The sequence below is a fragment of the Solenopsis invicta genome, chromosome 8 (assembly GCF_016802725.1).
Source record: "Solenopsis invicta isolate M01_SB chromosome 8, UNIL_Sinv_3.0, whole genome shotgun sequence".
NCBI classification, from domain to species: domain Eukaryota; kingdom Metazoa; phylum Arthropoda; class Insecta; order Hymenoptera; family Formicidae; genus Solenopsis; species Solenopsis invicta.
This window is the reverse complement of record NC_052671.1, coordinates 7585433-7611960: the sequence shown is the minus strand read 5'-3', so window position 1 is coordinate 7611960 and position 26528 is coordinate 7585433. Positions and strand designations below refer to the sequence as shown.

General features: G+C 30.5%; 7 protein-coding genes across 16 annotated transcripts; 3 read left to right on the top strand and 4 right to left on the bottom strand.

The window, feature by feature from the left end:
• Positions 1–137: 137 nt before the first annotated feature.
• On the bottom strand, positions 138–2580 carry LOC105207997 (NADH dehydrogenase [ubiquinone] flavoprotein 2, mitochondrial). The gene is made up of 4 exons (XM_011177715.2): positions 2395–2580; positions 2042–2104; positions 477–935; positions 138–392 (listed from the first exon to the last, which is right to left on the bottom strand). Exons 1-4 carry the CDS (start codon positions 2428–2430, stop codon positions 219–221), a joined length of 732 nt encoding a protein of 243 aa, XP_011176017.2. The 5' UTR covers positions 2431–2580; the 3' UTR covers positions 138–218.
• LOC105207998 (39S ribosomal protein L43, mitochondrial) lies at positions 2578–3607 on the top strand. The gene is made up of 4 exons (XM_011177716.3): positions 2578–2797; positions 2880–2986; positions 3070–3275; positions 3374–3607. The coding sequence occupies exons 1-4, from the start codon at positions 2661–2663 to the stop codon at positions 3527–3529; spliced, it is 606 nt and encodes a 201-aa protein (XP_011176018.1). The 5' UTR covers positions 2578–2660; the 3' UTR covers positions 3530–3607.
• Positions 3608–3647: 40 nt separating this feature from the next.
• LOC105207999 lies at positions 3648–15789 on the bottom strand. 6 transcript variants are annotated; one of them, XM_039452525.1, is made up of 14 exons: positions 15585–15771; positions 12179–12221; positions 8251–8617; positions 7839–8171; positions 7648–7695; positions 6684–6746; positions 6447–6606; positions 6213–6344; positions 5994–6110; positions 5775–5891; positions 5470–5675; positions 4547–4616; positions 4290–4403; positions 3648–3959 (listed from the first exon to the last, which is right to left on the bottom strand). In XM_039452525.1, exons 3-14 carry the CDS (start codon positions 8602–8604, stop codon positions 3835–3837), a joined length of 1839 nt encoding a protein of 612 aa, XP_039308459.1. In that variant the 5' UTR covers positions 8605–8617; positions 12179–12221; positions 15585–15771; the 3' UTR covers positions 3648–3834. The 6 variants fall into 6 exon arrangements, with proteins under 6 accessions (XP_039308459.1, XP_039308456.1, XP_039308457.1 ...); XM_039452522.1 differs by lacking the exon at positions 12179–12221 and having other exon boundaries at positions 15585–15789; XM_039452523.1 differs by lacking the exons at positions 12179–12221; positions 15585–15771 and adding an exon at positions 11248–11521.
• LOC105205083 (E3 SUMO-protein ligase ZBED1) lies at positions 11672–14619 on the top strand. Of its 4 annotated transcripts, none has more exons than XM_039452532.1 (7): positions 11672–11803; positions 12046–12167; positions 12267–12343; positions 12465–12693; positions 12819–12967; positions 13058–13208; positions 13285–13569. In XM_039452532.1, exons 1-7 carry the CDS (start codon positions 11781–11783, stop codon positions 13401–13403), a joined length of 870 nt encoding a protein of 289 aa, XP_039308466.1. In that variant the 5' UTR covers positions 11672–11780; the 3' UTR covers positions 13404–13569. The 4 variants fall into 4 exon arrangements, with proteins under 4 accessions (XP_039308466.1, XP_039308464.1, XP_039308465.1 ...); XM_039452530.1 differs by having other exon boundaries at positions 11755–11803; positions 12021–12167; positions 13285–13658; XM_039452531.1 differs by having other exon boundaries at positions 11766–11803; positions 11995–12167.
• Positions 15790–15964: 175 nt separating the features above from the next.
• Positions 15965–17884, top strand: LOC105208002 (N-alpha-acetyltransferase 38, NatC auxiliary subunit). The gene is made up of 2 exons (XM_011177719.3): positions 15965–16215; positions 17311–17884. Exons 1-2 carry the CDS (start codon positions 16144–16146, stop codon positions 17554–17556), a joined length of 318 nt encoding a protein of 105 aa, XP_011176021.1. The 5' UTR covers positions 15965–16143; the 3' UTR covers positions 17557–17884.
• A 180-nt stretch (positions 17885–18064) lies between these two features.
• On the bottom strand, positions 18065–19536 carry LOC105208000. The gene is made up of 4 exons (XM_039452533.1): positions 19216–19536; positions 18942–19144; positions 18593–18716; positions 18065–18407 (listed from the first exon to the last, which is right to left on the bottom strand). The coding sequence occupies exons 1-4, from the start codon at positions 19267–19269 to the stop codon at positions 18180–18182; spliced, it is 609 nt and encodes a 202-aa protein (XP_039308467.1). The 5' UTR covers positions 19270–19536; the 3' UTR covers positions 18065–18179.
• A 320-nt stretch (positions 19537–19856) lies between these two features.
• Positions 19857–25594, bottom strand: LOC105208003 (hypoxia up-regulated protein 1). Of its 2 annotated transcripts, none has more exons than XM_011177720.3 (9): positions 25392–25594; positions 25035–25172; positions 23915–24875; positions 23565–23827; positions 23330–23463; positions 22993–23228; positions 22131–22425; positions 21313–21742; positions 19857–21176 (listed from the first exon to the last, which is right to left on the bottom strand). In XM_011177720.3, exons 2-9 carry the CDS (start codon positions 25170–25172, stop codon positions 20784–20786), a joined length of 2850 nt encoding a protein of 949 aa, XP_011176022.1. In that variant the 5' UTR covers positions 25392–25594; the 3' UTR covers positions 19857–20783. The 2 variants fall into 2 exon arrangements, with proteins under 2 accessions (XP_011176022.1, XP_011176023.1); XM_011177721.3 differs by having other exon boundaries at positions 23038–23228.
• Between the last annotated feature and the right edge of the window lie 934 nt (positions 25595–26528).

The window sequence follows — 26528 nt, the reverse complement described above, 5'->3', positions numbered from 1 at the left end:
AAATTCAATTTAATATAAAAATTTAAAATTTGATTTTACCATGCGAATTACATGTCTTTATTTTATATACAGAACAAATGTAAAATTATTAAACGTGTATGTGCACATGATTTTAGTATGAACATGTGTCAACGAAATAATCTGCTATTTTGATATATTTTATTAATAACCTTTTTACATTTCATTAATGTACACTACAGACCTATCAAAAACATATTTTACAAATCCGACCTAACTCCAAATCCGGGACCCGGAGGCGGAGTCGTTAATGACGTAAGTCCACCGGCAGGATCGGCCGCGAATCTCGAAACATTCTGTGGTCCTGGCGGTGGTCTCTCGCCCTTTTTCAAAGCATTTATTATAGCCGCCGTAGTCTCCGGTGTCAAATCCTCCTGTAAAAGAGAGATAAGCGATAAATATAATGTCGCATTTTCACTTAAAGCTGACATTATTCCCAAAAAGATAGATATACGTACATAATAATCGTCGTTCACTTGGAACATTGGGGCGTTAGCACAAGCGCCCAAACACTCCACCTCGGAGACGGTGAACATCTTGTCCGCGGAGGTGCCGCCGAGCTCGCAGTTTGTAGCCTTCGTCACGGCGTTGACTATCGAGTCGGAGTCTCTCAGCCAGCACGGTGTGCAAGTACAGATCTGTATGTGATACTTGCCCATGGGTTTACGATTAAACATCGTGTAGAACGTGGCTACCTCGTACACTCTCATATTTGGTACGCCTAGTATCTCGGCGACTTTGTGCATGGCGGAGATGGGCAACCAGCCGTGTTGCCGTTGCGCCAAGTCCAACAGAGGTATCATTGCACCGCGTTTGTGACCCTCGGGATAAATCGCGAGGAGCGCCTCAATTCGCTTCTTATTCGCCTCATTGAATTCGAATGGTATATTGGGATTGTCGTGCTCACTGTCTCTGTGCTAAAATTTAAGTACTATGTAATATTCTGATTGAACAACAATTGTAAAGGTTCATATTAAAGTTAAAAATGAATAAGGATAAAAATCAATAATACAAATAATAATAAAATGTCAAATATTATTATAATGATATATAATTAATATGCAATAATAAAACAAAATATTTTGATTATCACTCTATAATGAAAAAACAGAGAACTATTTCTATTTGATTTACTTTTATCATTACAGAGTGATATATTAATTATTATTTATAGAAATTTTATTTATAAATTAAAATTATTTTTTAATACATTAACAGCAAGAGCAGATTCAGTTTAGTCTCATTTGTACACTATATACAGGGGAGGGATAAAATAATATAAACTAGAAAATACTTTTTTTCTATTAATAAGAATGAAATATTAGTTTATAATTTATTTTTAATACAGATTATTTTTTGGAATAAAGTTGTACAATAATTAACAGTTAAAAAAAATAGAAATGTATGTAAAAATTACAAAAATATTATTTCAGTATCATGATCCTGCTATGACCCTATATATAGGCCTATTTCATTTTTAATTGTGTTATAAAGTCATACAATGCTTGAATAATTACAAATGTTGTACTATCCTATTAGTAAAACATTTTCAATTAATTAAGTAATGTTGGAGGAAAAAAATTTGTTCATCTCACACTATTTTCCAAAATCATCTTCTGTTCTTCAAAACTTCAATATTTTTTTTAGTCTATTTCTACCTGATGTAACTACCCAACTTAAATATCATAGAGTTATTGTAAGCAATTTTGAAAGGTAGAGTAAAAAACAGATTTCTAATATTTCTTAAGCATCCTTCAATATCTTTTAAATAAAGTTCTGCTAGAAAAATGGTGTAATATTGTATTGCTAACTATTTAAGTATAACCTTATTCCAAACAAGAAAACCTGTATTAAAAAGATAATAGTCCAAGCTCTTATTAATAAAATAAGTAGTGTATTTCCCAAGTTTATAATTTCATTTCATAATATTTCACATCTCATTATTGCTCGTACTATTATCCTTATTGATTTTGATTTATTATTATTACTATTTACTACTATTATTGCTATTATTAATACATACAACAAATAGCTGATCCGATGCACGATTTGCTGTTGTTTGCACTCCTCTAATGTTTCTTGGAGCCTGATGAGGACAGAATTCATCAGAAATACGAGTCAAGTGATAGATCAAACGGTAGGTCAAGTGACAGATGTTAAATCTTTACAAAGTGGAGAAATGTCAAGTTGTTTACATTAAACAAATGGTGATTTTTTTCATAAAAATTTCAAATAATTGATTTATACATTCGCGAACGAAGTGTTTTACAAAAGTCAATCGGTACAATTAAAAATTGAAGATTATGTAAGGTATTTGAGGTTATGGTGGAGAAGGGAAGAACTACGGCGATGGTAAATTTTCAACAAATTACTTACGAAGAGCCCGCAAGCTCGACGTAAAGACGTCAGCATGTCGACACGACTAAACGATGGACGTGACTACAAAATTCCTCGAGATTCCTATTCGTTGCACCTTGTCAAACAGACGTGAACAAACGTCAATTATTCGCTCTCCGCCTCCGCCACACCGACTGACGGGAAACCGTGGTAACTGCCAGGCCAGCAACTGCGCAAAGCGCAACGCCGTCACAAATCACAAGCATCAGATTGTGTTTCAAACATTTAGGATTCAGTAGAAAATCATGTCAAATCAACATTTGTTTATGAAATCAGGATTTCCGCGGGCACCTTTTGGTCTCGGGATCGGACGCTACGTCTGTCAGTTGCAGAGAGTAACTTTGAAATTTTGTAAAAACAAGGGTACGAGTAGAGGAATAAGGTGAGATTTGTCTAACCTATACTCACGTGGATTCTCTTTCTTATTTTTTTTTCTTAAATAATATTTATTTATTTTTTTTTAGAGACTTTATAGAGCATGATCTAGTCCATTACGCGAGGGAAAATCCAGGAGTGGTAGTATATGTCAAACCAAGAAGACATAGGTATCCGGTTATAGTCGCAGAGTATCGTACGTATATAGCCTAAAAAATAACGTATCACAATTATTTGAAATCTTATTTGCATAATGCTAATAGATTGTATTGTATCTAGTGAATGGCGATAGACAATGGATGGAAGTTGCTAATTATAGTCGAGAGGACGTTATAAAATGGATGGAATTGTTACGGACGCAATTTCGGGATGGTCCTTCATTGAGATTACGTAAAATGTGGCACACAGAATTTCCATCGATCCAGGGACCGTGGACACCATATACGTTTAGAAATCCCATGTTAAACTTGGCACAGTTTCCTAATGTATGTTTTTTTTGGGATAAGATTTTATTTTATTTTAAAGAAATTAATATTATACATGTCTTAAAATAATAAAAAATACAATATTTTATTATTTGCAGAAGGAACTTGGTGCAGCTATTAAACTTGGTCCTACAGCAACAGAACAGCTTATTGAATTATTCAAAGCTCAGCAATTGACTGACAAAACAGCTGACGATTCCACAAAGGACCACCAAGATGTTGAACAAACCTCGAAACATATTCAAAAGGCATAATTTTTTGCACAATTTTTAGTTATTTTTTAATTTATGTATATAAATAATGTATATAAATATAGTATTAAAAAAATAACTTTGGGTTTTTCATAAATACAATCAGCCAATCAACATACACTACTTTTAATATTTTTATTAATTGTCAAGAATGCATAGTATACATTACAAAACTCTGTTGCTATATCATAAAAATCTCATTACAAACTTTCCAACCTTAAATCAGTAGAATAAAGACAAACTAATTTGTAAGTAAAGATTTTGCTGTTAATTGTAATTTTGCAAAATATGTTTATATAATAAGGAATTTATTGCAATACACAGTCTTTGGTTGGCTTGCTCTTTTGATTGTTTCCATTATATAATGTATCCCTTGTATTCTTTCCTACAATTGTTCCATCTGGCTTAACTATATACGCACTCGAATAATACACTGTAATAAACAAATATTTTATTATTTATTTGGCCTAGTTTACACCAAGCTTACTTAATACGCGTACTAACTTGTAACTTTCTATTAAATTATCTTGCTTTCGACGATGCGTGTATACATGATACATATATTTAATTATCTCGATTCATATTGTACCAGCTTAATATACTATTCTTTAAATTCATTGCCGAAATTAAGATAATTTAATAAAAAATTACTAGATAGTACTCGGTGTAAACTAGGCCATTATCGCGCTATTCATTCACTTACTGATCAAGTTTTTTTTAAATATTTTTGTCATACAATTACATTTTGTTATAAAATACATACGTGTATTCTTAGATAAATTATCTGAGTGATTCGTGATATTATCGTTGCATAATTTTGAACTTGCATTATGTGTATCGTTCGGCTTGGCTGGGAATCTCGTATATGAATTAGCCTCTGTAATAAATAAATAAATGAATAAATAAAAAAAAAATATATATATATATATATATAAAATCAGAATATTCATTTATTGCTATTCTTACGCTAGTAAGTTTTTTTTATATAAATACAGATATAGACAATTGCAAAATACGTACGTGTACTCTTAATAAAATTTGCTGAATCATTCGTGATATTATCGTTGCACAATTTTGAACTTGTATGTCCCTAGTGAAAATTTTTCTTATAAAATTTTGTGTGAATTGGAACATTTTTCAGAAATACTCAGAAAGTCAACATTTTGCCTCAGAATTTTCCACATATATGAATTCTAAAATATTCTGAGATTTCTCATCCTATAATTTCTAAAAAAATATTTTTAACTTTTTTAGATTTTATAACATCATCAGAAATTATAGAACAAAAAATCTTAGAAATTGTTGGTAAATCTGTTTTAATTGCGAAAGCTTAATTAACTTTATTTTAGTAATATTACTAAAAATTAATAGAAACAATAGTGCATTTTTTTATCAATTAGCAACATTTAAATAAAAATTGTCCTTTTTCTGTGACAACTATTCGGTGAGTTCACCTCATAGACTTTTGAGATTTATATATTCAATTAATAAAGCAATATTAAAATGTAAATAGATTTAAATACGTTAATTTTAATATTTATTATTTCTTGTGCATAAAACTGATAATATGTTTTGATTTGTGACACTATTAAAACATATAAAACTAAAAATATTATAACGCGTCTCATAGATGCGTGTTACTGATGAAAGACAAATTTTGTAATATTGTGCGTTTGCTCATTAAATGTTAAATGATTTTTTATATTTACACAAGATCTATAAATTTATTTCATGATTTGTATCACTGCGTAGAATAAATCCTGTTAAATTTTATTAGATATCTTAGAATATTCATAATTAATATATATGAATTTCATAATATATATGAAAAATTCTGAGACTTTTTGAGTTTTTTTCTGAAAAATGTTCTAATTTGTATACAAAGTGAGAAAGTTATAAAATTATACAAATATTTTTTGAAAAATTCTAAAAAAAATTTTCACCAGAGGTGTCTCGTCCGGCTTGACTGGGATCCTTGGCTTGACTGGGATGTTTGGCTGGACTGGGATGTTTGGCTGGACTGGGATGTTTGGCTGGACTGGGATGTTTGGCTGGACTGAGATGTTTGAAACGCTTGGCGGAGTCTTTAACTCGGCTGGAATGCTTGATTGATTTAGTGATTGTAACTTCGTATATGAATTATCATCCTCTGTAATAAATAATCGCAATGTTTCATTTATTATCATTCATGCCAATTAAAAGTTATTTTTTATACTTTTATGAATACAAATAATTGCAAAATACGCACGAGTACTCTTAGACAAATATACTGAATGAGTCGCGGTATTATCATTCCGTAATTTTGAATTTGTACTATGTGGTTCACCTGGTTTACCTGGTAACTTTGAATTTGAATTACCGTCCTCTATAATAAATAATCGCAATGTTTCATCATTTATTATCACTTATACCAATTAAAAGTTATTTTTTATACTTTTATGAATACAAATAATTGCAAAATACGCACGAGTACTCTTAGAAAAATATACTGAATGAGTCGCGGTATTATCATTTCGTAATTTTGAATTTGTACTATGTGGTTCGCCTGGTTTACCTGGTAACTTCGAATATGAATTATCGTCCTCTATAATAAATAATCGCAATGTTCCATCATTTATTATCACTTATACCGATTAAAAGTTATTTTTTATACTTTTATGAATACAAATAATTGCAAAATACGCACGTATACTCTTAGACAAATGTGCTGAATGAATCATGGTATTATCAGTCCGTAATTTTGAATTTGTATTATGTGATTTGTTTGGTTTGACTGATAACTTCGTATATGAATTACCTCTGTAATAATCAACATCCTCTGTAATAAATAATCGCAGCGTTTCATTTATTATTATTTATGCTAATCAAAAGCCATTGTTTTACTTTTATGTGAATACAGATAATTGCAAAAAATACTTACGTGTATTCTTAAGCAAATTTGTTGATTGATTCGCAGTATTATCGTTGTACATTTTTGAACTTGTATCATATTTATTTATTAGAAAATCAAAAGTAGAATCTTTGCGAACAGATGAATCTACAATATCGCAAGGTGCTGTTGGAACAGCAGGAAAATTTATCTACGAAAAATTGTATAATTTACTTATATATAATTACAAATAATATTTTAATATGTTGCTGATTTATGAATAAATACCATTTCATTTGTTGAATCCTTTTTAATTGCGGAATCTGTTTGAATATTCCATTTGTCATTATTCTACAACATAAAGTTATTTCCATGATAATAATAATAATTATTATTATTATTACTTTGCTGTGCATATTAATAAAAAAAAAAAAAGAATATTATACATATAATAGAAAGTTAAAAAATGCTACAAAATGCAGAATTAAAAATTACGATCAATAGGCAATAATATGCATTAATATTGTAAGCATGATGGACAATAAAGCCAATATAAGCATAACACAAATAATAGCGTGAAAAACATTTAATATTTAGCACGTTTAATGTTTTAAAACATTAGCTGTATTTTTTTGAGCTTTATTTCCATTTTATTCCTTTTGTCTTAAAATATTTAAAATTTTAATCAATGTATGACAAAATAGTCATCTTTTCTCAAATCTTTATTTTTAATGTACAATATACAAATACATATAATATACAAAAAATACACATTAAAAATACCTTATTTTTCATTATAAAATGATTGATATATCATCTTAATAGAAACAATGTCTTCTTATCAGTTAGTGTCAATTTTGAAAACATTTTAGATGCTCTTTTACATAATATAATTCCATAAAATAATTAGAGAAATATTAATTATACAAAAATCATACAATTCAATTATAAAAAGTAGCAATAATCTTCAAAACCTGATCTTGAAAAACGGATTTTTTTGAAAATTGATTTTATCCGTTTCCCTTTAGTTTAGACTATTCAAGATATTTCTATTTCTAATAAAATCAAACATCTAGTAAATAAAATAAAATCACATTTTATATCAATAAGGCATTATCTGCACTACATAGTAAAAAAAATTATATAACGTATAAATTTTTGACATTGAATGCATTATGCGAGGGTGTGTGTATATACGTGCGCGTGCACATATATATGGACGAAAATAAAGTTGCAAATTTTATTTTTGTACCTTTGAAGTGAATATTTGTTGCGTTTGATCCAGTACATTTTTGTTTATCTACAACACACATGTTACAGAATCATAATATAAATAAATATATGTATATTTAATACACTTACCGATCAAGTTAAATGTTTTTGAATATTTTTAATCAATTTTAATTTAAATTAAAGTAACGTATAAAGAAATAAATTCATTACCTTATTATCATTTATTTTAGATTTAAGATCTCTGCAACGTCCAGTATAGTGATGTAAGTCACCGCACTTCTCGCACTTTGATCCCCAAGCAGGACATCGTTGTACTGGATGCTGAATGCCACATCTCCAACAGCAATATTTCGTGAATTGTTTCATCTTCTCAGTATTAATGTTGTGATCATTATAAATTGCTATTAATTTCGTTAGATTTAAATTATTGCCTATTTCAAAAAATTTTTGACGCAATATTTTATCATGAGTCTCAAAGACGATTTTGTCTCGTATAATATTATCTATCATGGTGTGTTCAAAATTGCAAGTTTTAGCTTTTTCCTATAAATAACAAAAATTTCAATAGATAAGTATATATGTATTAAATTTACAACAAAAACATATATCACCAGTAACGTACTTTTAAAATATTGATATACTGTTCAATGGATATATTTTGCTTTTTTACTGTTGTAAAAAAGAAATATCGTTCCATCACTTCGTTTTTCGGAGGATTAAAATATTCATCAAGTTTTTTAATCAGTATATCCATATCATCTTTATCTTCTATTTGATCAAAAGATATGTTTTGCATTGCTTCAATACCAACTCTTCCAATTTGATTTTTTAAAAGATTCGCACGCATTTCAGTGGATTTTTTGATGTATCCAGTTACATTCATAAATGAAATAAAATCTTCTTTCCAGATTTGCCAGTTCTTAGCCATGTCATCACCTTTTATTAAAGGATCTGGACTACGCACGTGTTCTTCCATGATGAATGCAAAACTAAAAGATAACGAGATTTTAATATTAAAAAAAGATTAATCTCTTTTTTCAAAATTAAAACTAAAAAACTAAAACAGGACAAAGTAAATATTTCAAAATCTTAATTTTCAGTTTTTTTTCAAATTCAAATCAGATTATACAAAACAATGAAAATACAAAATATAATCTTCATAAGATTATTCCATCTTACATAAAATGTGAGAGCCTTTAAATAAGCTACAAAAGAGAAATAAATTCTGAGGGCTGATGAACGTCGTAACTGTTAACTTATATCAGAACCCATATAAAAGTGCAATACTAAGTTCAAAGTCATCATCAGTTAATGAAGACTTTACACGATTGCAAAACAAAATCGACAATTTGTGGAAACATCTTGTCCTTAGAATATCGAAATTGAATGCGGCATGTATGAAACCAAAATGACAACATGTTGTTTTCATTTGTCTATCCAGATCTGTCTACGAAATCTTTAGAAACAGAGACATTGTGAAATCTTAGTGTTAAATTTTTATCAATTTTAGCATAAGATTTTAATGATTATGGCTTAAATAGTAGTGTCCTTACATAGATAAAAGAAAAAAAAATTTAAACATTCAAATTATTTAATATTTAAACTAAATGCCTTTTTTAATTAACTTAAAACTTAAATTTTTAAACCGCTATAAAATGCTTATCTACTTAAATATCAAAAAGCGCTTTTTTCGTTATTAAAAAAATGTATGGTCATACTTCTTTCGTTACAAGAACAGTATCAAGTTTATTAACTGCTACGTTTGCACTTTTCACATGCAGATTTACAACAGACTTTTGAAGGATGCTTAAATGGATAAATTACGTTATATTTAATTTTCTCTGTAAAATTAATAAAATATGCTAACATTTTTTTAAAAGATAAAAGTTTATATATTTAAATTTAATAAAAAAAAGTTTAGCAAAATTTTTTTATAAGTCTAGAAATAACTGTACATCTGAAAACAAAAACAAAAGTTATTAACATTAGTCTATATCTTCTCTGAAATATTTTTTGTTACTGAAAGCAACAAAAAAATTGAAAATATGTTAACTGAAATTTATGTAAGCAAGGCACACATTTGTAAACTATTTTATTAATTTCATTATACAAGATGAATAACATATATATACTTTTCAATATGTTATATTGTAGTCAGCACACAGTATTTAAGAGATATTCATAAATATTTATGATCTGTTCATTCTAAGAATATAAATATATATAAAATATTTTTGTAAATATTTATAAAATATTCAAGTAATTATGAAAAATATTTTGTAAATCTTTTATAAATATTATTTGCTGTATGCAATTTTATTTTTTCTATACAGATTAGAATATGGTTCAGAATTCAGAATGATAAAAATAATTACAAAAATAATATAATTGAAAATTGAAACAATAAATTTTTAGATATATAATGTATATTAATGTTTAAAGAAAAGTTATTTATATGCTATATTTAAACTTATTAAAAAAAATATGTTCCCAAAAAATATTTTTTTTATTATTTCGTATAAATTAAATTTACAAATAATATATGGTTGAATATTATGGTTGAATAATATTCAACCATATATTATTTGTAAATTTAATGGTTTGAATAGTTTTAATGATCTATATTATATAATTGTTTAGAATAATCTAACTTAATTTAAAAATTTACAAAGCTCTAATTTAATATAAACAATGCTTTTCAAAATTAATTTTTAAATAATTAATTTAAAATTAGTTTCATTAATTTATTCTTAAAGCAATTTTTAATCAGTTCGTCTTTTGTTCATGTAACTTATAAGTTTACACATATTTTTACTTCATAAGCACACTGAGCCTTTCTTGTTCAGCCCAATTTTTTTACTTTATGTATAGGCTTTCAAAAAAATCTAAAAAAATTTAAAGTTACTTTTCAGTGTTTGTTCTACATCACTAAATAGTTGTAAAACACATTATTTAGCCGTTAAAGCCATTACTTAATAAAAATGAAATTTGTGTCAAAATAAAGAAAACTGTAAATTTGTTTAAAAATGAGAATCTTAACAATAAATAAATATAAAAAAAGTTAAATTGGTGCAGACTTTTGTACTTTAAACCATGACTTAAAAAAAATATATATTTGCGACAGTTCCAAAAAGTATAATTCTTTTAACACCCAAAGGTGAAACAAAATTTTATAATTTATAGATGAAATAAATATAAGAATCAATTTTTTTTTTAATTTAATATTTGTTATAATAATACGTTTACAAAATGTATATTATAAATAATATATAAATTGTTATAAAGTGTTATAGAACGCATTTATGCGCTCTATAACACTATAACAATTTATATATTATTTATAATATACATTACCGTAATAAATGCGATATTATTTATAATATACTTTACAATAATAAATGCGCGCGATACTCATCGAACATTGACTTCACACAAAAGCTTTTTTCATCGTTGCTTCGAAAAGACAAATCGCGCACCTTTTTTGTTTTTGGAATCTACCATATCTGCTTTGAGTAACTTGCTTGCTTGCTCGCTTGCTCGCTCGCTCGCTCGCTCTCTCTCTCTCTCTCTCTCTCTCTCTCTCTCTCTCTCATATTGAGAATTTTCTTGATTTACTTACTTCCGAAAATATTGACGCCGTTATAGCACACTGAGTCTTTTTTGGAACAATCGCAAACTTTAACTTTATATGCTGAACTTAAACAAAATGCCGAGCGATGGTATATCGCTTGGAGACAGTTGGAAAGTAGGGATGGGATGGGCAAATTTAACCGGTTATTCCAATAACCGGTGTTTTTCTTACGCTTAACCGCTTATAAACCGGTTTATTTTTTACACTCAGTTAACCGAATAACCGGTTACAACATCTGATAACCGGATGCATCGGTTATTTCACAAATTAATGTTTTATTCGAATAGGCTGCGTTCGGAATCCTACCTGTGAGGTAGAGTAGCGTTTAACTGACCAATCAAATCAAAGAGATTTTTGCCTTTCTGTCTTGATTGGTCAACTAAACTCTCCTAACTTATGCGTTCAGCGAGCTGTGTTCAGAAATCCATGAGTAGGATTTCTGAACGCAGCTTTAATTAGTTGATGGCAAAAATAATTGTGTGTCATATGTCCATGTGTCGTGTTTGTTTCATGGATGTGCTATGTTTTATGGATACGCAACTACGTATATTTTTTAATATAAATATTATTGAATAAATGTACGGAATACTACTAAAATAAATTATAGTAATTGCTACAAATAGTGATTACGACAATGACTACTGTGAAATAAATTTTCCAATTATTATAACAATTTATTTCACACTAGTCATTGTCGTAATCACTATTTGTAGCAATTACTATAATTTATTTTAGTAGTATTCCGTACATTTATTCAATAGTATTTCGTCGTGTTATATCATACAGAATATGTCCGTTGCAACCAAAAAGAAAAGTGAAATTTGGGAATTTTTCACCAAAAACGGTAGTAATACCTGTATTTGTAATTTGTGTGGAAAAGTTTATAAAACTGGTACTACAAAGAGGAGGTACTACAAACCTAAAAAATCACCTTCTTCATAAACATCCTTCATGTATAACTCCTATAAGTAAAAATAAAAATAAGCCAACAGCTATAATAATTTCAGCCAAGAAATCAAAAATAGTGGAAACAGAAGAAATAGAAAATGAAGCAAATTTTGTTGATAATGACTCATTTAAAATAGTAAGTATATATATCAAGTTATTTATTAAATTACATTATATTTAAATTTTTCTAATATGCATACTATGTTTGTAGTGTACTGTTGTAATTATACAATACATTACTGTATTTATTTTTATAGATAGAGGAAGGTCAAAGCTTTCATTCGGAGATTTCAGGACTTTTAGTAGACAGATTTGAAACTGTTGAAAATAATGTCCACAATTCTGATGTGAACTATATTTCAACGCCAGCTTCACTGAAAAATAAAATCTCTCACTATGATTCTTCGGATTCTAAAAGTTCCTCCAGTTCCAATTTAACACAACCATCAATCAAAAAAAGTTTTAAAAATCAAAGAAGTTATGAGCGTAAGGAACTTATTTTATCTGTTTATTTTTCATTTTTATTTCTGAATGTGTTTTTATTTGTTTTAAATCTAAGCTTATATTTAACTTTTTGTATCTGTTGCTGATATTGTATATATTTATTTTAGCTGGAGGAACAAGAGAATGTGAAATTACGCAGAGTTTATTGTATATGATTTGCAAAGATAACCTTCCCTTAAGCTGTACAGAAAAAGAGGGCATGAAAAAATTCTTAAATACAGCGATACCATTATATAAAGCACCAAGCAGGAAAACGGTTAAATATTGCATTAATATTATTCTTGTTTAAGTCAATGTATGTGTATATGCTTACAACAAATTTAATTGTGTTTTTTTTTTTTTACAGATTACATCCCTCATAGAAAACAAATACATTTCCTTACAGGCCATTGTTAGAAATAAAATGAGCGAAGTTAATAAAATTTCTATTACAACTGATATCGCGACAGTTATGAACGCAACTAGAAGTTTTATTGTACTAACAGCTCATTATATCGGTAAGGATTAAAAAATATAATTTTTGTTATATTTGTAAATATTTGTAGATATTAGTGAATATTTCATACATTTCAGATGAAGAAAAAAAATGCATGAATGCAATGTGTCTAGGAGTAAAAAATCTCACTCCTCATCATACTGCAATTAATATTTGTGCAGATTTAAATGAAATGCTCGAACATTGGAATATTTAAAAAAAAAGTATAGTTTCTGTGACTACAGATAATGGTGCAAACATTGTCGCTGGAATAAAAATGTTATTAGCAAAAGAAAATCCAGAAACTAACATCCATGTGCCATGTCTAGCACATAATATTAATTTAGTGGTATGCAAAGCACTTGGCGCTATTGATGATATTGTTAACATCATTGACAAAGTAAAACAGATTGTTGCTTATTTCAAGCATAGTAATGTTGCCCAAGATAACATGCGAAACGAGCAAAAAAAAGATGGTAAAGGTGATGGCACTTATTTGTATTTAATACAAGAAGTAGCCACAAGATGGAACTCAACGTTTTACTGCCTAGAAAGATTCCAATTATTGTCAAAGTACGTGGGCAAAATTTTGTCCTGTTCAACTCATAAAAATGCTCCGCCTATGGTTACACCACTTGAGTTGGCAATAATTGAAGAATGTTTATTATTATTACGTCCATTTGAAGCAGCAACGAAAGATATTTCTGGGGAGAAATACATATCCGGAAGCTTAGTGATTCCTCTCGTACATTGTGTAAAAACTTCGTTACAACGAATCAATGTTACTAATGAAATAACACAGAAATTAAAAGAAGAACTTTACGAGCAAACAGAAAAAAGATTGGATTCATATGAAAAAAATTTATTATTATCAGTAGCAACAATTCTAGATCCTAGATTCAAGAGAATTCATTTTGCATCACCATTAAATGCTGCAAATGCTATTAGATATATAAAAGAGCAAATACGTTGTCAAGGGGCATTAACTCCGCCTAGAATGGAGACTTCTCTAGAAAAAAAAGATCAAGAAGATAGTATTTGGAATATTCATGAAGAAGTTGCAGCAAAATATACAACAGATCCACAAAGTCTTGAAAATCAAGGCCTACTTACAGAATTAAAACTTTATCTTGATCAACCCATTTTATATAGAAATCATGATCCAATACAATATTGGGTAGAAAGAAAGAGTGCCTTCCCAGCAACATTTCCAGTTGCCATGAAATTTTTAATAATTTTAGGAGCATCTGTTCCATCCGAGAGATTAGTTTCAACTTTAAATAATGTTTGCTCCGATCATAGAAGTCGGTTGACTCCCGAGCATACTAATCAATTAGTTTTTCTAGGCTCGATAGATAATAGTTATTGGAGATTGTAATAAGATTTTCATTCGCATATTGGAAATTACAATAAAAATTTTAATTAAACGAAAATTTATTGTGTATAAATAACTTTTATAATTTATTATGTTATTAACCGGTTATTTGATAACCGGTTATTGTAGTAAGGTTAATTTTATAAGGTTAAAGTTATTCAAAATTTAACCGGTTAACTGATAACCGGTTTATTTTTGATAACTGCCCATCCCTATTGGAAAGCAAGATCCCACCATTAACAAGATTTTTTAGGAGGGGAAATTAGAATCTTTCCTCCCCCCCCCCATCCTTCGGAGAAATTTAAGAACGTATATAACAATATATAATTTCGCTTGAGACAAAGAAGTCTTATTGTGCTTACGAAGAGTTAATTTAATTTTAATGTAACTTTTAACTTTGCAATCTAGAGCTTTTATTCGTGTAATTTCAATTTAAAAAATGTTTTAATTTACCTAACCCTGAGTAATTTATGATTACAAGCGAGTTTTTTAATTTACCGATTGATCGCTTGCATATAATGCGCAAATGCAACTTAGCAAAAAAAGCAAAATTGTATTTGTGTATGATGCGATATTAATTGATCAATTTAAAAAACTCGTTTTACACATGCATACACGTTACTGTAAAATTATATATATATGTGTATATATATATATGTATGTATGTATGCATGTATGTGTGTATATGTGTATATATATTGGAATGAGATTCACATGAGCCACATAGTATAAAATTCTTACAATCATTTTCTAAGAATTCCGTTTGGTTGATTTGGTTTCCGTTTTTTAGTAAGAATATGAAGACAGTACGAAAATTTAGAATAATAAAATGTTGGCCAATACAAAAGCTTGGAATATAAAAACATTAAAACTTAATTGGAATGTAAAATCGAACTTGAACTACCATGATGGTCAGTTGTCAGAATTAATTAGCAATCCTCAAAAATGTTTCCGGACAAAACACGTTTGAACACGTTTGCTTGATTTCGGCTGTTCTTCGAACAAGTTTTCTAATGTGCTTACCTGCTGAAAATAAAATTCCGTACTCGTTTGACGCAAAATACTTGAAAATTACGCTTGATACAACTTGGGTGTGGAGACAAAGAAGATCCGTTATCCCACTACATACAATTCGTTATTGAAGCTGACGCGAATGATAACAAGATAACGTAATTCTTAAGCCGTACTGAATCATGTGGATATCCCCGAAAGAAATCCGTAAAGTCCATTGCGCATGAAAATGTATTAATAGTGTAAGTCCTCTGAACCAATGAGAATCTTATGTAAATTAAGATGGCAACTTTATGCTGGATGCTCATTGGTCCAGCGCTCTCATGCTTATGGGAGCGAAGATTCTAGATGCAAAAATCTGTTCTTTTCAATTGAACTTTAAGAAGTTAAGCTGAAAAGAACAGACCAAAAGAATATAATTGAGATCATTAGCGAGAAGCTCACAACAAATTGTATGTGATCACGACGCAGTCAGAATTGCAGTCAATTGCAGTCAACTGCAGTGTCGAAGTCAGTCAAAGTGTGATGTTCGTCTAAAGTTCACCCTGTCATCCTCGTAAACGAGAGTGCGATGAGTGCGAGTATGAAGGAAACGGTGCACAATTTGAGCAACGTCGTGAATAACGAGCACGGAAGTGAAGAGGTAATTTTATAAGCTTTATAAGTGTTTTCCCTGTACTTATCTTATTAACTTTTTGCAACCGGTTTCGTTACTCTTTAAAACTCCATTTTCCTTATAAGAACAATTTAAAATATTTCCAATTAATCAATTTTAGTTACACAGGTTATGTATCACATAACTTATGTGCACAATAAAAATTGATTGGAAATATGCTCGTAGATTGTTTAACTGTATTGATAATAGATTGAGAAATCGATTATATACCACACAACTTGAGGTGCATTCAGATTCCCCGAGTATTCTCCAGGTGTCATTTTATCCTTATTATGTATTAAATGTTACACAAGAATAAAATGATACCTCAGGGACCTTCAGGAGGAAATCTGAATGTAGTGAAAATTGCAAAAAAGTGAGCACATTTGCTAGGGGTTGATCAATAAAATTATAAATATTTTCTCTTTTGTTAGTTGTAAAACTTGTAAAACTGTTGTTTTACTAAGTTGTGTGATATACAATTGCCTTTCTGTTCTTTCTACAGTTCTTTTGTACAGTTTACTTTTCTTCTTTTCCTCTTCCTATTGAAGAGAAAAAGAATACAACTTTGCAAGAAATGCAGTTGAAAAGAACAAACTGTATCATCACATATTATTCTTTTCATATTTCCTTGTTTTACATACCTAATACACATCTTTATTTTCCAGACCCTTATTATTCGCCATAGGTCATTAATTTTTATTATTTTTGCATTATAAAAATTATTAAATCACTTAATAGAGAAAATAGTGAAAATTGTTTTATTTTTAATATTACATATTTTTATTTTATCAGTACTAGGCCACATATGTATATATATATTAATGATCTTATAGCTTAATTATTTTCTTCTGTACTATGTTATCCAATTTATGATAATTTATATTGCTTGTATTGTCTACACAACAAAGATTTGTGTACACATAATGTAAACAATACATAAATTTATAATAACTCATTGAGTAATTCAATAAGCTATGCAAATTTAATTATTATATAATTACTGAAGTTTCTAAGGAATGAAATCCTAGTATATATTTACTATATTTTTGAGAATTATATCTTACTCTTGTATAATTGCAGCAGACAGTTATCTCTGAGGAGTCACCAGCCAAGCAGAAGTTAAGGAGCTGGCTGAACCGACATCTGCGTATTGAGATGACTGATGGGAGGGTGTTGAGAGGGGCATTTTTGTGCACAGATCGTGACGCCAACGTTATTCTGGGCTCGTGCACCGAATATCTATCTACCGAGCACACAGAAGCGAGAGTTTTAGGCTTGGTGATGGTGCCTGGTCGACACATTGTTTCGATACATTTAGATGCTTGAGGCGCTACTTCCTCGCAAGTCTGTAAATACTCTCTACTGTTTATTTATTATATTGACATGTGTGCTGTGTGTTAAATATTATACGATTATATTGTATATATATATATATATATATATATGTCTTTATATTTTGAAGACTTGATTTTTATATGATACAAGTAAATTTGTGAAAAAAATGAGAGTTTAAATCATGTTGTTAATTATTGGTATATTCTACACTTATATTGAACATATTTATATTACACCTTATTGATTTTATCAAAGAAAATTTTTAAATATTATTAATGCAAAAATCTGATTTTTGAATAGATGACTAGATTAAATGGAACAGTGAGGCTTTACTCTGATTATATTTTTATGATAAAAATGTTATAAATTCTAGATACTAAAAGAAATATTTAAGAATGAAATAATCTAGTGTATCTAACAATTTTTAAAAATAAAACTAGCATTTTTAACAATAGGAAAAAAATGAAACGATCGAAAAAGATTAACGATGTACAATAAATTAGGGGATGAGAAAAATTGTTTATTATTATAGAATTATATATAATTTTTTTTAATTTTTTTGAATAGAAAAATAAAATATTCTTTAAGAATGTTGCATAGTTCTCTATAAAAGTTTATTGTTTTTCGGTTGTTTCCTTACTGCCTTTGATACATTGCTCCTGTACACAATAGTATGCTCGTTCCAGCTCTGTATTGCTGTCTGTTTCCATTTTTACTCTGTTTAATGCATCCTCTATTCTCTGTTGAAGTGTATTGGATAAACTGTCCATTTCACACATGTAACTTAGTTCTGCGCTAGCTACTGCCATTTTGTGCACGTAATCCATATAGGTGATTAAGCGCTAATTGAAAAAAGATTTGTGTTCTAATTCATATAATTATATACAATTTTTAGATAAGTAAGAAATGTGTGATACAATATTATATTTTATAGTATAAAAGAACTTTTATTTTTTTAATTCTTTAGACTCCAATATTTAAAATATCCCATCAAATAAGAGTTGTTTCTTAAGAAATTTTTTATTACCGTAATCTTTTCCTTCTTGTCTTGCATCTCGTTCCGCACTTCCACGATCAGATCCCAATGTGCGTCACTTACGTTGTGCATCACAGTTTCTTCGAGGAGAGAAATAAGCTTATTCAACAATGTTCTACAAAAATTGTCATAATAAATGTTATCACAGAGACATGTTATTTTCATAAACTTGTAAAGTAAATAGCTCAATACAGATAAATAAAAATAATTATGGTACCTGTAATGACCCAATTTTACATATATGTAATTATATATATATATATATATATATATATATATAATATATATATTAATTATATATATATTAAGTCATTATCCTATAATTATTATTTTTATTTACCTGTATGCAACGCTCAGATCTATTATAGCCATGTAAGTGATGGTTAACGCTTGGGTTGCACTGTTAGCAGCGTCTAATGCAGATTGTTTTATCATATACTCGTGGGTTAGTTTTTTTATATCCAGTGGTTCCAGTTTTAACTTGTCATTTTCGCTAGGTTTGTCGAACGAAGTGCAATGTGCAAATAACATACCTGATGTGTACTGCAAATAATTTAAGAGTTTCAATGCAATTGAATATAGGAATTAAAATATCGAGTGAATTGTATTCTTACCATCGCAGGACTAATATTTTTCCATAATTTTCTAAGAATTTGACGCATTGCCATACTTGCTAACAATGTAATTAGCGTACAGGCAAACAAAATTTTTTTTTCTTTTAATTCATTGTCACTAGCAATTTTTTTGATCTTAATTTTTCTTTAAAATCTTCATCCAGACCTCCTGGAGTTTAACGTAAATAAAGACGCGTTGTAGTTCTTAGTATCCAGAAATTTCGAAAAGCGCATTAAAAGGCAGACGACACCTATGCACATAACCTCACTAATCAGAAATCAGCTGATGAAGAAAGTGATGCAAAAAAAGAGAGATTTAAAGTTACAGATATTTAGATTAAAATGAAAGAATACGGAGGTTTGACTGCAGTACATGACTCTTTCTTTCATAAATAAAGGTTCTAAATATTTAAATCATTTTTTCATTTTTTATAAAAAAAAATAATGGCGACAATACATTTTGTTGCTTTATTCCAATATTTGTTTCTCTTTTATATATATTTTTTATTCATTCAAATTAATAAATATAAATAACATTTGAATTTACAATTATTTTTATTGGAATGATAAAAATCTTGAATTAAAACGCCTATCTGGCAGTAGAATATGTTTATGATTTTCAGAGAATTTATCTAAATGTTAGCTGAAAAGAAGCACAATTTTATTTTATAATTCTCAAGGGGCCGACCTTTATCTATTTCGCATTGTGCAAATCGTTAAATATATATTTACAAAATGACTAATATTCTATATATATTCTATCTAACTTCTTTAAGAAATGTATATTAGAATATCTGAAATGTGTGTCACTTTTTTTTAAGTATATTATAAATGACAAAAAAATTGAAAGATTTATGTGAATCTTCCTTTATAAAAAAAAAATATACAAATCAATGTAATGTAAATTCATTCGAAAACTACTGATATACATCTGCGAAAACGCTAAGACTCCTTGCTACATGAAAAGATCCACTCCCTGAAAGATATGCAAGAATCGCTTTATGAACAAACATTATTTTATATACGTTATAATTCGTGTTTTTACAAGCAATAATATGCTTTATACTGCAACTTTATATTAGCGTGATAATTCATAAGTAAAAGATGTATATATATACTTGCAGCAGAAGCATTTTACATGTAAAGTCACAAATTTTGTATAATGTAAAGACACAAGATAAATCCCTTACGGAACTGGCCTATTTTATACGCGTTCGTTATGAAACACAAATCAATTGTCGAGATTTGCTATTGCTTGGCACTTGTGTAACATAATTATTATCTCGAGCATTCATTGATAAGATTAACACTCTTGCAATAACTTTCCGTCAATGATAGAATGAACGAACGGTAAAACCACATCCCGTATATAAATACATATTATTAATTAAATGGGAACAGTTTTATATTCACATTTGTAGAATAACTTATTCAACGGCAACGCATAAGTGAATTTCCGCTTTTTAAATGCGCATCTGACGAAAAGTAATCTACAGAAAAATTGCCTAAATCGACGGGTATCGTCGATCAATAACAGAGAATCACACTCTTTTTAAATAAATTATTTCTTATAGTTCTTGATGCGTTTCTTCTTGCACTTCCTCTTTAGTTAACGGTTTCTCGCTTTCCGGCAGAAGTACCGGATCCTGCGGGGTATCCGTTGTCTCCAATTTCGGTTGCTCTTGTTTCTCCAAATTATCGGACGGTTGTTCTTCTGCAGATTTGTCTTTATCGGAATCCGTTGTAGAATCTTCGTTTTCCTCTATCGTGCGCTCGGCCTTATCTGTCGTTTGATTCGCCGCAGCTTCCTGTTTTGGTTTCCAAATCTTTACTTTGTTCAGAAGGTATTTAATCTCTCGATCGAGTAACTCCATTTTATTCGCAATATGGCGAACCTTGTATTTTACTGGTATGTTTAGCGGCGCATTCGCAAAATATTTTTTAATTGTTTCATGATAGTCCTGAAGAAAAAGATCATTTTTTTTGCATTATAAACATAATAGCGTGTTACTGTCAATCTTAAATTCACTTTAAATATTATTTTAAATTAATATTATTTTAAAATTATTTTAGATATTATTAAAGTTAAACCATTACCTGTGTTTCATTGAGCACTTTTTCTAATGTCTCGACTTCAACAGGCGTAATAACTTCAGTAGTTAAACTCAAGTTACGCATATTTTCTAGAAACAATTTACTGCCTTGGAGTAGAGTAACCATTCCATTTAGAACTTCCGGTCGATCTCTGAACTCGAAGACTCTTTCGTACACGTCGTTGGTTAATTTTTTCAGTTCCATCAACTTTTCTTCGTATACCTCCGCAGTTGCGGTGAACCCGTCCTCGTACAACCATTCGGAGATATCGGCGCATGCTTTTCGAATGTCCTCGATTTCCTTCTCGGTAGCTGCGTCCGAAAATTCGTTGGAATCAAAATTCTGCTGTGCGTCAATTACGTATGATTCGAGATTATTTAACGCAGTCTCACGGCGTGTTTTCTCCGAATCGTGCACATCCAAACGATGTATCCTGAAGAAAAGAAAAAATAAAATAAAATATAGACTGAAGAGGATTTAGATGATTTAAAATGTTTGCACATATATGTTGATTAGTGTAGGTATATACACTCAATAACTCACGCAAAAATAACATCGTCGGCTCAGACAATCTTTATGTATTTAATTATTATTCGCAAAGCCTTATATTATTTATTTAAGAAAGTAAAGTTTTATATTAAAATAGTATAAAAAATTATATTTATTACATGCGAAATATATATTTGCCTGTTAAGAGAAAAGAAACAAAGAGAAAAGCAATAAAAAATTAAAACTTAACATTTAAATTAGCAGAATATATATCAAAGATGAAAATAATTTCTTAACTATTTTAAATTGCTAACAAATATATTTTTGCTCACTTTTCTTGAGATTCTACGAGTTTTTCACCAGACAAGATTTGCGATCCAAATTTGATCTCTTTCGAACTGATAGGCTCTTTGATCTGAACGATCGTAGCCTTCTTCTCTTTCTCCGCCTTCTCAGTTTTATTTGAAGCCTTATCTTCATTCACTTTCGTCTCGCTTTTCTTTTTCTCCTTCTCCTTTTCCTCTGCCTCTTTTGTCTGCTCCGAAAATTCTGATTCTTCATGAACTGGCTTTATATCCTCTTTTGGCGGCTCTTCCGTTTTTTCTTCTGTTTCTTTCTCTAAAGAACCTTAAAGATTAAGAGTTCAATTTAATGTGTATCTCCTTCTATAATATTCGGATAATTTGTAATCAGAGCCTAGAATTTTTTGTCGTTGACAATAATTTATGCTTTTAAAGTTTCTCACTTTATGTAATGTCTAATAATATAATAATGTGAACATTACAAAAGTAAAAATATATCGCTGTTTTGTTAATATAAATTATTCTATTCATTCAGAAGTTTTGAAAACACATATTGCTACAAGAGTGTTTAATTGTCAATGGCAACAAAATCTGAGCCCTACTCAATGATAGTACTATTTTTGTTTAAAGGCATCTACATATTTCTTGATAAAAATGCTTGCAAAAAATGATATTAAAACGTAACATAAAACAATTTTGTTTTTAATTATAAAAGTAACAAACAAGTGTTTTTTTTTTACAAAACAAAATAATTCTTCAGTATATACATATGTACAAACAGGATATAAAGAAGAATCAGTATAGTGCAAAAACATTATCAAAATTGTGATTTGTAACATGCAATAAAGAAAAAGTCAATGGTATCATTTTTTGCACTGCCTTCGGCACAAACCTGCAAAGAATTTACTAATAGTTGAGCCAAGTATTGAGAAAGTACCCTCTTCTTCATCAACAATACTCGATTTTTCGGAAACTAATTCTACAGTCAATAAGTTCAGTACGCCGCTCTCGTCTATATTAAAGTGCACTTTGATTCCTTTACTCTCGCCGCCTTCGTTGGCATGCTTCTCTAAAGCCTCAGCTACGCCATTCAGCGATACAGTAGATATATGTAAATCACCAATAGAACTGTAACAAATTCAATCTCTGTTTTAGACATATGAAAATTTAAAATAACATGTTAATTTGTTCTTAGTATTACAGATAAATAAAAGCTTACAGATACTTACTTTATCTCCTTAGCAGGCAAATAATCCAATTCGGCATAATTCACATGAAAATCAAAATCATTCATGTTCTTATTAAATGTAATAATCTTCTTTTGTGGGAAAGGATTCATTCTGCCAAATAACGTCTTCTTCACCTGTACCAAAATAAAATTTGAAGAGAAAAAAGCATATATATAGCCCATTAATACAAAGGATTAAAATATATCAAAGTAAAAAATAGCGTATAATCTTTTACCTGTCTGACTTTATTATCAACAGTTCTATCAAAAGTGATTTGAATCGGCAATAATAAAGCGTCTTTTGTAACAAATTTCTTGACCTTGAAACCTTGACTAAGATCAGCCGCCTTGTACGCAGCCCCTAAAGCAGCTGCCTCATCCGTATTTACATTTTTTGATAATTCAGTTTTTACGTATTGGGACAATGTCTCTTGTACCTTTGGCATGCGAGTACCTGCTCCCACCAATACAACATGCGATATAATATCCATTGATAAACCTGAAACATTGTATAATACAGAAACGTTTAATACATATTAGCACAAACCATAATAGTGTCTTATTTTTAAACAAAAAAATAGGTCACCTGAAGTTTCCAGAGCAATCTTAACAGGATTCGCTACACGCTTGAACAAATCGGCGCATATTTCCTCCAGTTTCTCTCTCGAGACTTGCAATTTAAAGTCGATATCGTCTATTAAACTTTCTATCTGAGCAAAGTGGTCCGCGTTGGCACTAAGTACAGTTTTGACGCGTCCAGCTTCCTTGAAGAGCTTTGCCATCGCTCTCGGGCTCTTGAACACCGAGTTCGGTGTCTTTTTGAGAGCGTCAAACTCTTGCGCCAAGTAATGCTGCAATCTGATTTGCATTTCCAATCCGCCTAGCGTGCGATCGTACCCCACGCCCAGCACGGTAACGTGAGGATTGGTCTCTAGGAAACCTCTTTCCTTCGTTTTTACATTTTGATAGCTGACGACCGTCGCGGTGGTACTACTGGCTCCCATGTCGTAGAACATAATGTAATGAGCAGAATCGTTGATCTCGGTTCTGCCGAACACGCCGTAGTTCAGAGCGACCGCCGTATAATCGTTTATGAGTTGTAACACTTTCAATCCCGCGAGCTCCGCCGCTTGAATCAAGGCTCGCCTCTCGGCCTGATTAAAGAATCCTGGCACAGTGATGACGGCTTCATTGATCTTCTGATGGGCGGAGGCCTCCGCCATCTCCTTGCCCTTGTGCAATATCTGCGCGATCAATTCCTCCGGAGTGTACGTCGTGTTTTCATTTAATCTAAATGCTATAGTTTTCCTTTCATCGTCCGCAACGATATCATAATAGGGAAATCTATCTCGGTAGAGTTGTACTAGTGGATTGTCTATAGGCTTTCCTAGAAGATCTAGAATGTAAAAGAAGGTGTTCTGTGGAAATCTGACTCCAATCACTTGGGCGTCCTCGCCAAACGATCTCTCCCCATCCCTGAACGCAATCACGACCGGCGTTTTCCTCTTCGACTCCTTATTTAAAGCTATTTCCATAGGAACACCAGGCTGCGGAGCAAAAGAGCGACAAAGGCATTTCATAAGAAACAATTCGTAAAATCAATTTCTTAAAATAGAAAGATGTATCAAGATATGTTCGATTAACGAGATCTTCCAATGCAAAACCGTTAGTCCTTTGGACCTTGCTACAAACAGATTGTTACGTACCGAGACGATAGCGACCTTCATCCACTCGCTACCAAGGTCGATGCTCATAACGGCAATTTCCTCGCTGATGCCGATGAAAGTGGCGATTAGGAGCAAGGAGAGCGACGCCATCGATATGCCTCTCTGTGAGAATCCCATCTGGAAACCGAGATAGACGTGAGACACGCGGCGCGAGAGAATAACTCGCGTGAGAAATCATGAACGTCGACATGTATCGCGCCGGATTGAGACACGAGGCCTGAAAGGGTGTCGTGTCCATCTGCGGCACGTAGCTGTCAAACTTGGTTATGAATACCGGCGGCGTGAGACACGTCGATCGGGAAAGCGGTTTAGCGAACGAATTTAACGCGTGCTCACCTTGCGTTCGAGTCTTGCGACGACACACGACGTACTCGGAGGGGGCGACTCTCAGCTGTACACCATTCAGAACACACGCTCGCGCATCGCAGCCCTATTTAAATCAACAAAAAGCCGAGCGTGACACCGTCCTCTGCGACACACTCCGCGAAACTCCGTGCCGCCGGAGCACCATGTGTTGGTGTGGCACATCACGATTGGCGGAACGAGGTGCGAGCGGCGGCCTGCCGTTGGTCCGCGTTGGCAAATCGGAGCCAATCGTGTCGCGCGATTCGAGCCGATGACACAATTTCCTCGAGAGCCATTGCAGATAAAATAGGCTTATGCAGGATTCATACCACGTCCGGCGTACGATGATTCAACTAGCATTAAAACCGACAATTGCGATTTTAATCGCAAATTGAAGCTTGGAGTTCGACTAATCTAATAATTTTAATTTTAATTTCTTTCTGATTTGTTAAATTTTAGTCTTTAATTCTCAATTTCCAATGTCTGACGCGAGCTTAAGAATAAAGTTTACGGCAGACATCGTGATTTTTCCTGCTGGATCGCTTACGATTTAATAAATTATTACAAATTTTATGAATTGTTTGGTGCATTCCAGCAATTCACTAGATTGCAGGATTTAATTTTGGGCTTTAAGATCGATTCATAGATCTCATTCAGTAGACTCAACAGTTGGGTAACGTTATTAGATTTTCCATTAAATCTTGACGTTGATTTATTGATTCTAAAAGTAACAACCAATCACATTTGATTGCTACTAAGCGGCTCGTTCTGTTGAATGCACCCATAATAGATTCACACGTAAGAACTTTGCGAATACAAGATAAAAAAAAGATGTATTCACGCGAGTCATACATTATATATGTATGATAAATCGATTTCTCTAAGCATCTTGATTAAATTTTTAATTTAATGTACGATTAATTTAATCAGCAGGATTGCTTAAAGCATAAATTTTAATTATTTATTTATTATCTATAATCTTTCTTTTCACATATCAATGATAAAAATCTAATACTTCTATCTATATTAAATATAACTTGATAACTTAATTGAAGTTAATCAGAATTTAACAGGGTTGGGTAGTAAGTAATTAAAAAGTTAAAAGTTAAATAATAAAGTTAATGACTT